We start from the raw sequence: 15,868 nt of genomic DNA on the forward strand, positions 1-15,868 counted from the left end.
GTAAATAAATGCACCAACATGTATTATTTAAAGAGCAGAAATTACAGAAACATGTTCATGGATATTTAGAGTTTTTACGTATTTCCGCTGCGAAGAATTGTGATTCTTTCTTTGTGTTAATTTGAACCAATGGGATAATTAATACAGAGGAATATAGAATTTTGACTTGAATACATAATTTTATGAATTATGATATTATAATTTCTGACCAAAATTGATGTTACAATATTATAATCTTGTCAAGAAATTTTTATGCATTTTCTCTATCTCTGCCTAAAGGTGATTTAGACTTAATGCACATAATATTATATATTTGAATTTTGAATATATAATTTTGACTTGAACACAGAATTTTGTAAATTATGATATTGTAATTTCTCACCAAACTTGATGTTGCAATATTATAATCTTGTCCAGAAATTTTATGCATTTTTTCTATCTCTGCCCAAAGGTGATTTAGACTTGATGCACAAAATATTGTATGTTTGAATTTTGACCAAAGTTAAATTTAAACATGTCAATATTGTTATCTTGAATTTGTACTCAAATTTCCGAATTTTGTGATCCAATGCTATGTCATATGCGAATGTCATTCCAAAATTATATGGCTAGAACTATGGGAAATGATTTTCAGAAGCCACAAATTGCTCTGGCGATGACTAATATAGATTTGGCCATCATAAAGCCAGCTCTAGAAGAACCAGAAAATCTCGTAAAGGCTCAGAACAAAGAAGACGATGCATGGGCTATTCGACAGAAAGCCCATAGGGAATTTAGCAGGAACATTGGAATATTTCAAACCGCAAGTGCCTGATGATCATTAGAGGTTCCATTTCAGATGGTATAAGAAATGGCAATTTCAGAATGAGCCACCGCAACTGAGAATCTAGTAATGGTGAAGAGTCAGTTCACTGATTCTTCCAAGCTTATGTTAACACTTTTGCTGAGCAGTATATGACCATAAAATATGCTGGCGGTGGAATAAGATAACAAATTCTAGAAATGAGTCACATGGCAAACAAGCTTAAGACAATAAACATGCCTCTTATAGATCCCTTTATTGTTAAGCTGGTGTTCAAGTCTATTCCCAAGGACTTTCGACTTTTCATGTCAATTAGAACACTCAACCAGAAAATAGGAATATTGAGAAACTGTTTATCATGTGTAGTAAAAATAGGATAGACTCAAGGCCACCAATGGAAGTGAGCTTGTCTTCCATGTTCAGCAGAAAAACAAGAACTATCAGAACAATAAGAAACTTTTCTCACCTAGTACAAATCAGAAGGAATATGATATGTGTGTCACGATTAGATGATGACTCTTTTGATTGTCGTTTTGGTGATAGCAAGTGTGCAATATAGTTTAATAAAGAATGCGTTGGTATTGCCTCTCGACAAGACAAGTCATATTTCCTATCACTGCCTGAGAATAAGAATGCCTCCTCATATGAGAATGTTACTAAGAAACGCAAACGAATTGATACAATCTTGTCGAAATTATGGCACTGTCGTTTAGCCCATATTTAGAGGGGGAGAATAGAGCGCTTAGTGAAAGCATCAATTCTTCTGCCATTAGAATTTTTAGAATTAGAACAATGTATTGATTGCATTAAAGAAAAATTTGCTAAGAAAATAAAGAACCATAGAAAGCGTTGGATAAATTCGAGATATTTAAAGTAGAAGTAGAAAATCAACATGATTTAAAGATCAAGATAGTAAGACCCGACTGTGGGGGGAGTACTATGGTCGGCACACCCCTTATGACCAAGTTCCTGGACTTTTTGCAAGGTTCCTTATGGAAATGACATAGTTGCCCGGTATTCGACACCGAGCGAGCCTCAGCAGAACGGAGTAGCAGAAATAAGAAACTGTACCCTGATGGATATGGTCAGAAATATGAATTATGGATAGGAAGAGAACCCTCGCTTAATCACTTTCGTGTGTGGGACTGTCCAACTGAGGCTAAGGTATTTAATCCAAACACTAGGAAATTAGATACCAAGACACTCAGTTGCCATTTTATTGGCTATCCAGAAAAGTCTAAGGGATATCGCTTCTACTATTCCGACAAAAACACAAAGTTTATAGAAACAAGACACGCTGCCTTCTAAGAAGATCAGATGATCGAGGGAGCATGGTAGCCAAAAAAATTAATCTTGAAGAGAAGCGGGTATTCGTTCCCACTCCGATGACTCAAGAGCCCTATTTCTCATTGCCTGTGGTTGCGGCACCGATAAAGCAGGAAACTGCAGTGCCAACGCCTGTTGTCAGTTCTCTTGACGTGGCAGCAAATGGAAATGAGGACCCTGTTCCTCAGGACCAAATAGAACCCGTTGCCATGGATGAGGGGGAGCAGCAGCAGCCTCCTGAACAAGAAATACCAGTCGCAGTGGCCCCGAGTAGGCCACAAAGAATTAGAAAATCAGCTATTTCTGATGACTATGAAGTCTATAATAGTGAAGAAATTCAAATGGAGGATGATCCCACCTCTTTTGAAGAAACCATGAGAAGCGTGAGTTCATCCAAGTGGACTGCAGCCATGGAAGATGAAATGAAATATATGAGTGCCAATAGAGTTTGGGACTTAGAAGAAATTCCTAAATGAGCCAAAACAGTAGGCTATAAATGGGTCTACAAGATGAAACGTGACTCCAAAGGGAATATAGAAATATTTAAAGCACGACTTATGGTGAAAGACTTTACACAAAGAGAAGAGATATATTACAATGAGACATTATCCCCGGTCTCATGTAAAAATTCTTTCCAAAATAATAATGGCCTTAGTGGCACATTATGATCTAGAATTACATCAGATGGATGTGAAGACGGCATTCTTGAATGGGAATTTATATAAAAATGTCTACATGGCACAACCGAAAGGTTTTGTCGTGGAAGGCAAAGAAAACTTAGGGTGTCGCCTGAAGAAATCGATTTATGGCTTGAGCAAACCTCAAGGCAGTGGTATTTAAAAATTGATGAAACAAAAAGAAATTTTGGTTTTAAATAAAATTAACAGGACAATGGCATTTATGCAAAGTTCAAGAACGGAAAATTCATTTTCCTCATTATATATGTGGATGACATTCTGCTAGCTAGCAGTGATGTTGATCTACTACTGTAGACAAAGAAATTCTTGTCCACGAAGTTTGATATAAAAGATCTCGGTGAAGCTTCATTCATTTTAGGAATTGAGATTTACCGAGACAGAAGAAATGGGGTGTTAGCATTATCACAGAAGGCATACCAAAAAAAGATATTAAAGAAATATGGTATGCATATGAGCAAGCCCACACGTGCTGCAATAGTCAAGGGCGATAGTTTCGGGAAACATCAGTGTCCCAAGAACAAGTACGAGCTCGAACAAATGAAGGTAGTGCCTATACTTCAGCTGTCGGAAGCTTACAGTATGCACAAGTGTGCACACACCCTGACTTGAGTTTTGTTACCGGGATATTTGGCAGATACCAGAGTGATCCAGGCATCGAGCACTGGAAAATGGTAAAGAAAACTTTACGCTATGTGAAGGGTACAACAGGCGTCATGCTGACATATAGAAAATCAGAATCTTTAGAAATAGAAGAATATTCAGAATCAGACTTTGCAAGAGATGCGGATGATAGAAAATCCACGTCTTGATATATCTTCACTCTTGCAAAAGGGAGCGATATCGTGGAAAAGCTCCAAGCAGTCAGTCACAACATCATCCACGATGTATGCTGAATTCGTAGCATGTTATGAGGCCTCAGGGCAGGTCACATGGTTTAAGAAACTAGTACCCGGATAGAAAGTGGTCGACAGCGTAGAAAAACCATTGAAATTATACTGCGGCAACGAGCCAGCACTATTTTGTGCTCATAACAACAAGTCGAGTGGTGCTGCCAAACACATCGACATTAAGTTTTATGTTGTTAAGGAGCAGGTCCAGGATCAAACGATTTGTCTGGCACATGTTAGAACAAGCAAGATGTTAGCAGATCCGCTTAAAAAAGGCCTACCACCCAAAGTGTTTAGAGAACACTTAGCCGGCATGAGTTTAAAGGAAAGCCTATGATTTCTGAACAAAGAGGTCCCAAGAATAAGACTCTGTTCTAGACCGGAAAGGTGATTGTGGCTGTTAATCTGATGGTAATAACTGTCATGACGAGGCACGCCCTATATACTGATCTGCGATGGGATGGACCAAATTCAGATACAGAACAAGAATAAGAACAATGAGAGATCAAGGGGGAGAATGTTGGAGTTGATCTCCACGGGCCCGATCCAAAGATCGGGCCGGACCCCTTGAACACGCCCTGATCGGGGGCGTCCAGTCCATATGGCTGGTGGGCCCCTGTCGCCCGTGCTATATAGAACGAGAGAAGGGCCGGGGCATGAAAATGAGGTTCACCGCCGCCACAACCCTCTCCTACATCCCAACCGATCTAGGGTTAGCACTAGGCCGACGGGAAGCGCCACCACGTCGCTGTCCATCGCCGCCGCCGGATCCGCACCTCACCGACTTCCTCGCCGCTATTGGAGCAATGGCGCACCAGAGCTTCTCCTCGTCCGAAGCACCTGCCGCCGATGGTCTGCGCCTCCTCTCACCTCTCTCTCCCTCTCTGTCTATCTCTTGTATTAGTTTAGGGATGAACCCTTTTGTAATCTTACTCAGAACCATGTACCCCAACCCGATTTGTACATCTAGAAAAGATCTTGTACAGAAATAGAGAAGAAAAGAATCTTACAGAATCGATTAGGCAGGATTAATTGGACTGGTTCCTCACATGTTGATCTGCGGCGAGGAGTTCGCGGTGGCGTATCTGGGCGTAGGCTATCGTGACCCGGAGAACGAGACGCTGGAGGTGGAGCTCTGGGTGATCCGTTCGACCATCATTGGTGATTCTACTGATGGTGATGAGAAGTGGGAGGTCATGTATCTGCCGCTCCAGGGGCAGGATGTTGAACACTACAATCTGCTCGACTTTACGACAAGCGAGGTGATTCCCTTCAAGAATGCACTCTGTTGGGTGGCCTACAATAGAAGTGTATTGTACTGTGAGGACATCCTTGGAGGCAACCTCAAGGCCACCTTCACCGGTTTTCCTCCGAATTACTCTAGCTTCCATCATTCAGGCCCTTCAGGCCGCCCCGGCTTGTACCATAGCTTGTGGGTCACCGAAGGTGGTCGCACGTTGGCATTCCTTGATGTTGTTCGCCATGATGGTGCTGATCTAGGCCGGATGGTGCCTGACACTGGTTTCACCATCGTCTCCATGGCAATGACGGAAACGCAGTAAGCAAATAGTTTTGTTGTTCAAGCAGATGACCTGTGGGCTACACACACCCCGGAGGATCTCCCACGTGAGGTTATGATGCTCCCTTTGCTTAGTATGGATGATATCAATGTTGCGCACTTTGTATTGTATGATTGGGTAGGCAGGTTTGGAAAGTTCTCGCTAGTTACCATTGACCTGAGCACCAAGCGAGTGATTGGCTCGGTTGTTCCTTGCACCAATGGGGAGGAAGATCTTTCTACTGACGACGCTGATTTGGTCAAGGCTAAACCAAGTTTCTTTATGCACTTCCTTCCAGCAGAATTCCCCAAGTTCCTGAATCTCCAAAGGTAATTACCACATTGCCTTCCACTCTAACCTGCACACAATAATTGCTACTACATGCAGTCTTTCCTTTCTGTTGTCCTTAGCTTTTGTCGATCTTATTCTTAAACCTTGGTGAATCAGCACAATCTGCTGATTCCTTGGAGTAGTCTGGCCGAACTTGACCTTTCAATCTGAGGTGAAATTTTTTAATCCATTTAGTCAGACAAACAAGATAGCCAGGAAAAAAGAACTCTCACTGCTAGCACTGCCATGTGTTTTCTTCACTATTGTTATTCTGCCTGTCCAATTATCTAATGATTTAGTTCAGTTTTAACAACATGGGACCGCTTGTACTAGTTTGATTCTGCCTGTCCAATTATGGAATGATTTAGTTCAGTTATTTCCAACAAAATGGAACCCTCCGAACTAGTTGTAAAATTTATTATTTACTCAAGAGGCTCAGAGCATCAGCATACATTGCATATTTTCATGACCTGCGTACATCATGTATCGTCGATTCATTGAACCTCCCTCCTTTGGCATTTAATAATCTGTAGACTGCACTGCAATGCAGCAATTGGATATTATCTCAACTTATGCTGAACTAAAACCTTCGAAACCGTCCTCCACACCATTGTCATTTGTGAGAATGAACAATCAAAATGGAAAGAAAAGCAAGAGATTTGCATTAGGCTCATTAAGCTACATATATGCTGGGAAAGTGCAAACAAATCTAGAGCATCGTTTTCATTGCCTATGTCAACCCAAATACCAAACACTGACGGGTAAGAGAGCAAACTGAGACTTGCAGGTGAGCAAGGGATCGGATCATGTATGAATTGGGTAAAATCTAAAGATAATGTGAAACCTAAGTTTCAATTTGTACGAATCTTTTTTGTAGAAAAATTGTTGAAATCATCATCACTTGTGATTGCTGACAACGGTTATTTTCCAATTTGTGTACTGAAGCTCACACCACTGTATTGCAGGAAGAAGAAGAACCTTGCATGAGTCACATCACTGCATTGGCCATTTCACCACCTGTTGACACCAATTTTGGCTTAGTCCAAAATATAGGAAATATCCATGCTATATTGAGTAAAATATAATGATGGCTAAATTTTATCCAAAATCAAAATACATAAATAAAAAATGATCTAAAGCTATGGATACAGTTCGCTCGGGTCTAGCTGGCTGGGAACTCCTCTGTGAATACGAGCAATATTCAAAAATCTATATCTATACCCATTACTAAAGCGAGTAAGATTTCCACCTAATTTTTTTGTTTGGTCCGTCTTGTGTCGTTGACATGTGTGCCTTAGTCCATCACATATGCAAGTGGGACTAGCCTTTCATCAACCGGAATAATTCTAATTGGAATCTGGACAAATCAATCAGAATCATAATCGGACACTGGATAAATCAACCGGAATCACAATCGGATCCCAGACAATCAATACCCCGCATGATCCCAACACAGTCTGTACGAGAAGTGAACGAACACAAAGTTGGTGATACTATGTAGATCTATTATATTACCCGTAGCAACGCACGGATACTATGCTAGTAATATAAATAGAAGTATGATTATATATACTTCATACGCAAATATGGCTGCCGGTTGGGCGGTTGGCCGACTACTCCGAAGATATGAAAAACATATGAAAGCAAATATTCTCCTGGTTCATTAAACAAATGACAAATTGATTGGCTCTCGCATAGTAGCCTGCTATATGACTTACGTGTTGATTAATTTAAAGATAAAGAGAAAAAGCAAAAGAAATAAACAAACGCATACGTGCACATACGCATGACTCTGTTGCACGTCACATGGACGCATGCCTTGATCATATGAGTTTATATATGACTAGGGATGGCACCCGCGGGTGCGGGTGCGGGTTTGGCAAAAATCCGCCCGCAGGCAAACCCGCGGGATTGGAAAAAACTCACCTGCGAGTAAACCCGCGGGTGCATTTCTGCACCCGCACCCGCACCCGTGGATTTCGGGCGGGTTTCGGGTGTCCGCGGATCTAGCAACAGATATAATAAAATGCTCAAATTCATCAATTTAAACAGTTAAATAATATATTTTTATAAGTAATAAGAGCAAATTAGCAACAAATCCATAAATTCAAAGTAATAAGGACAAACTAACAATAAATTCATAAGTTTATGTGCTCATTTTGTAGTTAGGATAGTTGTGATGGACCTTATCTAAATAGGTTGGGCTGTGGTTTTTTTGTTTCAGGACGGGTGCGGGTCCACCCGCGGGTGGAATCTCAAACCCACACCCGCACTAAATAGGTTGGGCTGTGGTTTTTTTGTTTCAGGACGGGTGCGGGTCCACCCGCGGGTGGAATCTCAAACCAGCACCCGCACCCGCAATATGCGGGTGTGGGTGCGGGTCCATCCACAGGTGGAATATCGGACCCGCACCCGCACCCGCACCCGTCGGGTCTAAAATCTGCGGATACCCGCATCCACGGGTGGAATTGCCATCCCTATATATGATATGTATATTTAATTACCACGTACATAAAACTAAATGTTTTGTATGTATGTGGAGATGAGGGTTTATTTGTTTTCTTTCTTTTGTTTCAAATGAGGGTTTACCGCATCTAGGCTACACGTTTCATGCATGTGGCCTCTCATCAGCAAGATTATTTATAGCTACGTATAGATGACGTGAATAGGTGCATGTTGGCCGGAAATTAATTAAACATTTTCCTTAATCACACAAACATTTTCCTTAATCACACAGTTAAAAGGAGAGGCCAGAAGGTTAGTTGCTTTGCTAAAAATCCAAGGCGCGCCCAGAACCTTTAAACTTGCAACCTTGACGAAGTCCAAAGCATCACGCCACCGCGCGCCGGCGCCATTAGCAAGTTTGAAAATCAAATCAAAAGGCTCTATAAATAGCAGGTGATCACGAGCGTTCGAAGCCCGCTTCTCGATCACTCACTCCGTTCCCCTGTTCCCCGTCCCTCAAGAAAGCAGAGACCGTCAGGCTGCTGCGCTGAGCATCAGCTAACTAACAAAAATGTCCTATCAAACGAAGCACATATACACGATCCTAACAACTTTGCAAAGATCTGAAGGATGGTGTTATATTGTATGCCGGCCGGTCATGACATCTGTTTATTATATATCGAATAAAGTAGAGTTGTGCAGTCTCAATATATTTTGCATATTGTTATTTGACATCTCTCTTAGCTTTTTTCAATATACAGTATAAAGATACTATAAACACGTCGGAACGGTTCGGTAAGTAGAGCATCTTAAATTTGACAAACTCAGAACAGTTTTTTCTCTGAATCAATGAATATGTCGCCTACCAATGAATATCATCATTATATGCATCCTCGGAGGGAAATAAGAGCACCCATGATGAGTCTAATAAACACGTATTTGGGTCGCTTATATACCAACACTTCGTTGTTTGCTCGTGCCAATCCGCCACATATACATATAAGCAATTATAAATCACCAGAGGTGCCAACGAACCAGCCACATGTAAGCAATTAGAAATCACAAGAGGCGCCATCGTAGCGTAATCTCTGATTACCAGAATTCAAATCACATCCGATAAACTAAAGAGAGCATTGACGATCATATCTTTTAATAGATGCTCCTGACACAAAAGCTAACTCGATCTTATTCCTATCCTATCACACACTGAGTAACTAACAAGCTATAACTCCTTTTCCTAAGACGACGCAGCAATTTGGCAATCCACTAATCTAATCTATTCCAAACTGATGAACTTCTTAATCTTCAACCGCCTGCTGCTACTGATGGTCCAAACTGATGAACTTCTTAATCTTCAACTGCCTCCTGCAAAACATAAAAGCATACTGCATACATGTATGGTTTGATCAGATCACTAACTCTGGCATCATACGAGATAACAATTGCTAGATCAAGAAATACCTATGCGGCAGGAGGACTAGGAGGCATCAACGGTGGCACCGGTTCAGCTGCAAAGACGAAACCGAAAACTCATCTTAGATCTAATGCTATGCAAGCAAACATGCATGATTCAAGTCGGACACAAACACAACTCACTTTCGCACTCGGAGAGTGCTTCCACCGGCAACGCGACGCCGCAGGTCGACGGGAGGTCGGCGACGCGGGTGAAATCCGTGTTGGCCGGCATGAGGTTGTCGATCTCCCCGTTCTTGGCGTAGCACAGGCACATGGGCGCGGCGTCGACGACCCACTGGAGGCCCTTGCAGCACCCGCTCGAGGGCGCGGCCACGGTGGCGTCGGTGAGGAAGTCCATGCACGGAGTCATCGCCATGAACCACGAGATGCAGTACGGCGACGGGCTCGATGACGGCGCCGGCGACGGGCTGGTGGGCTCGGACCTGGAGGCAACGGAGGGCTGTAGCGTGGTGGCGACCAGAAGAGCCAGGGCGAGGAAGAGGCCGGCGATGAGCTTGGAGGATGCCATGGCGTGGCCGCGGCTGTTGTGCGTGAAGGTGCTGCGTGCTTGGCCTGGTGCGTGAATGGGCCTCGATGGGCATGCAGCATGCGGGGCTAGCTGTTTATATAGCGCGGCCACTAGAGATAGTTTTTGTTTAAATGGTTCCGTGCGGATAAAATTAGTTAGGTTTTGGTGATTTTAGATGCATGCATGTGTTCCTAGTTGTTTGTTGGATTGGGTGGTTACGATGCCTTTAGGCATTCACGCCGGCCCAGAGAATCTGAATTTAAACTGTTCACCTCAACTAAAGCGAGTTGTACAAACCCTCCATCCACAACTCAATCACGTAGCCCCCTACAAATTAATGAACGAACAACTATATGTATCCGATACTTACACTAACACTGTATGTAGCAGCGCACGGGCATAATTGTCTTATCTCTACTGTTTCTAAAACTAGCAATGTTTTCTTGATTCGTCAATCGGAATCCTAATCAAGATCTAAACAAATCAATACGAATCCTAATCGAAATCTAGACAAATTAATCGGAATCCTAATTGGAACACAAACAATCAAGATGCCGTACAATCACAGCACGTCTTGGACATAAAGTGAATGAACACAAATTAAAGTTGATATGGTCAGTGGCGGAGCTGGGATTCAAATTGAGGGGGGCTTATTTTCCTTTCTTCTTCCTCCCTCCTTCCTTTTTCTTCTTCTTCCTCTTCTTCACTTATGCTTGAAAAATATTGGGGGGACTTTGAGGGGGCTCCATGGGTTCTATGGGAGTAGGGGGGCTGGAGCACCCCCAGCACTGCTGGCTCCGCCACTGGATATGGTACATGTAGGTCTATTATATTATCCAGCAACGTACAACCAGTATGCTAGTCTACATCTATATACTTATTTTCAAAGCAAATAAGATTTCCACCTAAATTTTTGGTTTGATTCGTTTAGTATTATTGACAGGTGGACTTTAGTCCATCCAGAATGCAAGTCGGACTAACCACCTCCATCCACGTCTCGATTACGTAGATCCCTCCAAATTAACGCATGGACACCAATACGTACCCGATACTTATACCAACACTTTGTCCATAGCAACTCATGGACATAATTGCCTAGTATTTTTAAAGTGAGTAAGGTTTCTATCGAAATTTTTAGTTTGGTTTGTCTTTTGTCATTGACGGGTGAGTTTTAGACCATCCCGTATGCGAGTTGGATCAGCCCTCCATCCACAATTCGATCACGTAGATACGTACAAATTAACAAAGAATAACTATATATATGTATGTATTTGATACTTATACCAACACTATTTCATTAAACGAATGGACATAACTACCTGTAATATATATATTCAAGATTGTGATCGGACTCCGATTCCGAAATCAAAATGGTTTGATTGAACCCGAGACCATACGAATTAATTACTTATATTATTAGAAAATGAAAGTACGAGATGAGGAGTTTAATTCTGCCAGCCAATTCAAGTGCTGCTGACACATCGAAAGCAAATCTCAATGTGAGTGCTATAGAAATCTCATGAGCATTAAGGTGCTTTTGGGTGGCCTTTTCAACCTGCTTTTGCTTTTGCAAAAGTCAATAGCCAACTAAAAAGTCCAAAAGCCACATATGCTTTTGTCCAAAACTAGCTTTGAGGAAGTACAAATCCAAAAGCACCTTCCCAGTTCCCACATGCTTTCACTGGCTTTTGGGCACTAAAATTATCCACCTACCACTGATTATAGATACTGGATTAATTTTCTTTTCCTCCTAGCGTTCTTTCGTGAGCTCCTCCTCTTGTTCCTTCTCCAATGATTGCCCCCACCGCAAGCTCCTGCGTAGCTGACGCGATCTCCTCCGCCACCACGAGTTATGCCACTGCAGGCTCCTCGATGCGCCACCTCAGACCCCACCGCGCAAAGCCTCCGCTGTCAACGGCCCCGCCCTGCGCAAGCCACTACTACAAAAAATAATTTGTAGAACGCACTAATTTTTTTCTAGGGGCGGATCAAAAAGTAACCCGCTCCTACAAACAGTGTGATGGTACTGTAGCAGTTGGTCCGTCCCTAAAAATACATTTTTAGGGACGGGTGATGCCATCAGTCGCCTCTAAAAATAACGTCATTTTCAGAGGCGAGTGACGCCATCGTCCGTCTCTACAAATAAGTATTTGTAGGGGCGGATGATGGCATCATCCGCCCTTAAAAATAGAGCGCTATTTTAAGGGGCGGGTGAAAAGCAGACGCGGCTAGCAATAAATGAGTCTCTCTTCCTTATCTCTGCAGCAGCACATGCACCAAAATTAAAAAGCAGACGCGAGCGACGGTAGCTGTCTCTCTCCTTTATCTCTTCAGCAGAACATGCGCTGCAGTGCCGCACATAGACCAACTCTCTCTGTCTCTCTCTCATCTACTTCCCTCTATCTCTTATCTCCCATGCGCCCAACTTTTCCTCCCCACATCTGCAGCGCCGCCGTGGCCGCGGGACTCGACGGCGGCTCAAGCCTGCAGCAGCGGCACGTGGAGCAGCAGCCTCAACGGCGGCGCACGGAGCAGCAGTGCCCGCAGCGGCAGTGCGCGGAGCAGCACCCGGTGGCCACGGGGCTCAACAGCGGCGCGCGAAACAAGGGCAGCCCAGATCCAGCGCGCGGCGCGCGGTGGCCAGAGGTGGCGCGCGGCTCGCGGCACGCGCGGCGGCGGCCCGAAGGCCCAGATCCAGCGCGCAGCGGGCGGTGGCGCGAAGGCCCAGATCCAGCGTGACGAACTCCAGCGTCCTGTGGTGTGCGGGGCGAGGCGCGAGTGCGGTGGCTGCAGATGGCGGGGCGAGGCGCGAGCGCGGCGGCTACGGTCGGTGGGGCGAGCGACCAACAGGGCGGCGTATGAGCGGCGAGCGCCGGGGCGAGGCGCGGGCACGGCGGCAAGCCGGACGGGCCCTCCTGCGGTCGGCGGGGCGCAGCGCGGTGGCCGGCGACCAGCGGGGCGAGGCGCGAGCGCGGCGGCTACGGTCGGTGGGGCGAGCGACCAACAGGGCGGCGTATGAGCGGCGAGCGCCGGGGCGAGGCGCGGGCACGGCGGCAAGCCGGACGGGCCCTCCTGCGGTCGGCGGGGCGCAGCGCGGTGGCCGGCGACCAGCGGGGCGCGGTGGCTGGCGACCTGCAGCCGGTGGAGCGCCTTTTTTATTTTTTATATTAGTTTCTAGGGGCGGGTGATCCCGTCACCCGCCCCTACAAATTCATTTCTAGGGATGGATAGAGGCATCATCCGTCTCTGGAAATGGGTTTGTAGGGGCGGGTGAAGGGATGAACCACCTCTAGAAATAGATTTTTAGGGGTGGACTCTCTACCCGTTCCTGCAAAACATCATTTTTAGTTGTGGAAAGCAGCAATAGGCCTAGCGTCCGTTCCTACAAATCCTATTTTGACCGCCCCTACAAATATTTTATGTAGTAGTGAGCTTGATGACGGCACGCGAGCTCCACTAATGCCACGTACGAGCTCCTCCTCCGCCATGGACCCCACCGCGCAAGCCTCCGCCGTTCGCAGCCCCACCATGTGTGAGCCTGACGCGGTGCACAAGCCCCACCAGTCCACCACAGGCGAGCTCCACCACGGGTGCCGCCGGCGTTAGGTCTTACGACGTTCGAGGTCCATTGGCACGCGAGCCCAGACGTGCGAGCTCCGGCCGCCACACCCGGGCCGTCGAACCATCGTCGGCCGCTGCTCTTTCACGTCTGGGGCACTAAGGGGAAGAAGGGACTAACAAATGGGATCCTCTTGTCAATGAGATAGGGAGAGAGTTGAGTGGGGAGAGTTATGGATGACACGTGCGTCCTCTTAACAGTTTTATCAAAAACCACAGCTGCCCAACGAAATAGTCTCCCAACGGAATAGTCCCTTCTGTTTTTTCTACAACCCACAGCTCATAATAAATTTTACAAAAGCCACAGCTCAACCAAACATACTATAAATATCATGCCATATCAGTAATTTAATGATATGGCAAAGTTATTTATAAGGAGAGAGGGGAGGGAAAGTTTCATGGGATAAGAGCGACACAATTATCAAATTTGCACTCTTGATAACTGTATGATGACACTCTCACTAAGACTTGTCTAACAGCAGCTAGCAAGGCCTACTGCCTAGGCGGAAATGGTGTGGCCACCATCAGCGCAGATAACCTGCCCGGTGATGTACGAGGCGGCCGGCATGCAGAGGAAAGCCACCAGCGACGCGATCTCCTCCGGCTCGCCCATGCGGCGCAGGGGGACCCGCGCCATCTCCGCCACGGCCATCTTCCGCGCCACCTCAGGGTCCAGCTTGAGGCCGCTGCTGCTGACAATGTCGGTTCGGACGCCACCCGGCGCTACACAGTTGACGCGCACGTTGTCCTTGGCCCACTCGACGGCGAGGCTCCGGGTGACCTGGTTCACGGCGCTCTTGGTCGCCGCGTACACGGACATGGACGGGTTGGAGACAACTCCACCGATGGAGGAGACGTTGACCACGCTGCTGGCGTCGCCGCCGCCTGAGGCCGCCGCGAGGAGGAGTGGATGCGCGAGCTGCGCGAGGTGGAAGCAGGACTCGAGGTTGGTGGCCATGAGGCGCGCGTAGTCCTCCGCCGTGGTCTCCGTGGCGGGCCGGAACATGGTATGCCCGGCGTTGTTGACGAGGATGTCCAGCCGGCCGCCCAGCTCCTCCCGCGCCGCGGCCACGAGCCGCTCCCGGTCGGCGCGCGCCGCGACGTCGCAGGCTGCCAGGCTGTCCCCGTGACGCGCGCGAGGCGGCCGTCGGCGCCCCACCGGCGCAGGCACTCCTGCAGGTCGGCGTCGCCTCGGGCGCAGGTGTGCACGCGCACCCCGAACCCCGCGAGCTCCTCCACGATCGCGCGCCTGCAGGACGGCAGGCCGAATCATCATCAATACAACCCAGCGATCGGCGAACACGCCACGACAACGCAAGTATATGAACTCACCCGATCCCCTTGCTCCCTCCGGTGACGAGCGCCGTCTTGCCGGCCAGGCTCCACCGCTCCTCCCTGCTCCGGCCGCTCGTCGCCATAGCCAGTTAGCTTTTTTTTGGTCTGGGGCAGAAGATGAATGGATCGTTGTCCGTAGCAGTCGCGGTCCCAACGGGTATATAACGCATTCAGGAGGAGGTCATCAAGTTTTTTATGCGAGCTGATAGCATCGAGTCCGTCAGGTTTTACATTTATTTGAGCAAATCATTGTACTGGCATGGCACATGAGATCATCACCAGCAAGTTGACTTTTTTTTTAAAAAAAAAGAGAAAACTCTGCATCACCAAGTTATTGACTGATATATACAAAGATGTTAAGAAACTGATTAGAAACAAAAGGATACAATGTATCCACAACGGCACAACGTGTTGAGATGCTTTGGGCGTCAAACATTTGCAGGTGATACCGCTGTCCACCGTGCGTCCTTACCCTACGCCGGACCATGCGGCGGAGGCCACGGCACGGTCACCATAGCAATAGCCAGTAAGGCCGACCACAGCGGAGGGAGCAAGAGCAAATTTGCTCCCTCCTCGTTTCACACGCCCTCTCTATCTACAGTGCCAAACAGTGCATCTACAGTGCCAAACAGTATATTTGCTTCTTCATTTACTCCTTTCACTGTGGACGGTCTAAGGCCCCTCCTCAGCTCATCAGTCAGCAGAGGCATCACGGGTACGTACGTGAAGCTGGAACGCACCGGCATAATAACCTAGTATCAAACACTGCTAGAAAACTGGACATTAGTATCGGGCGGGAACCTCTAGTTAGTACCGGTTCCCTGCCGGTACCATCCGATCAGTAGTAAATGTGCTAGCATTTAGTACCGGTCGGTCTGACAGGT

General features: G+C 46.4%; 1 protein-coding gene and 1 pseudogene across 1 annotated transcript; both read right to left on the bottom strand.

The window, feature by feature from the left end:
- Positions 1-9,366: 9,366 nt before the first annotated feature.
- LOC120653284 (non-specific lipid transfer protein GPI-anchored 2-like) lies at positions 9,367-10,031 on the bottom strand. Its single transcript, XM_039931052.1, has 3 exons — positions 9,644-10,031; positions 9,548-9,555; positions 9,367-9,432 (listed from the first exon to the last, which is right to left on the bottom strand). The coding sequence occupies exons 1-3, from the start codon at positions 10,029-10,031 to the stop codon at positions 9,367-9,369; spliced, it is 462 nt and encodes a 153-aa protein (XP_039786986.1).
- A 3,897-nt stretch (positions 10,032-13,928) lies between these two features.
- On the bottom strand, positions 13,929-15,099 carry LOC120653943 (annotated as a pseudogene).
- Positions 15,100-15,868: the final 769 nt, after the last annotated feature.

Source organism: Panicum virgatum, chromosome 1N (genome assembly GCF_016808335.1).
Source record: "Panicum virgatum strain AP13 chromosome 1N, P.virgatum_v5, whole genome shotgun sequence".
Taxonomy (NCBI): domain Eukaryota; kingdom Viridiplantae; phylum Streptophyta; class Magnoliopsida; order Poales; family Poaceae; genus Panicum; species Panicum virgatum.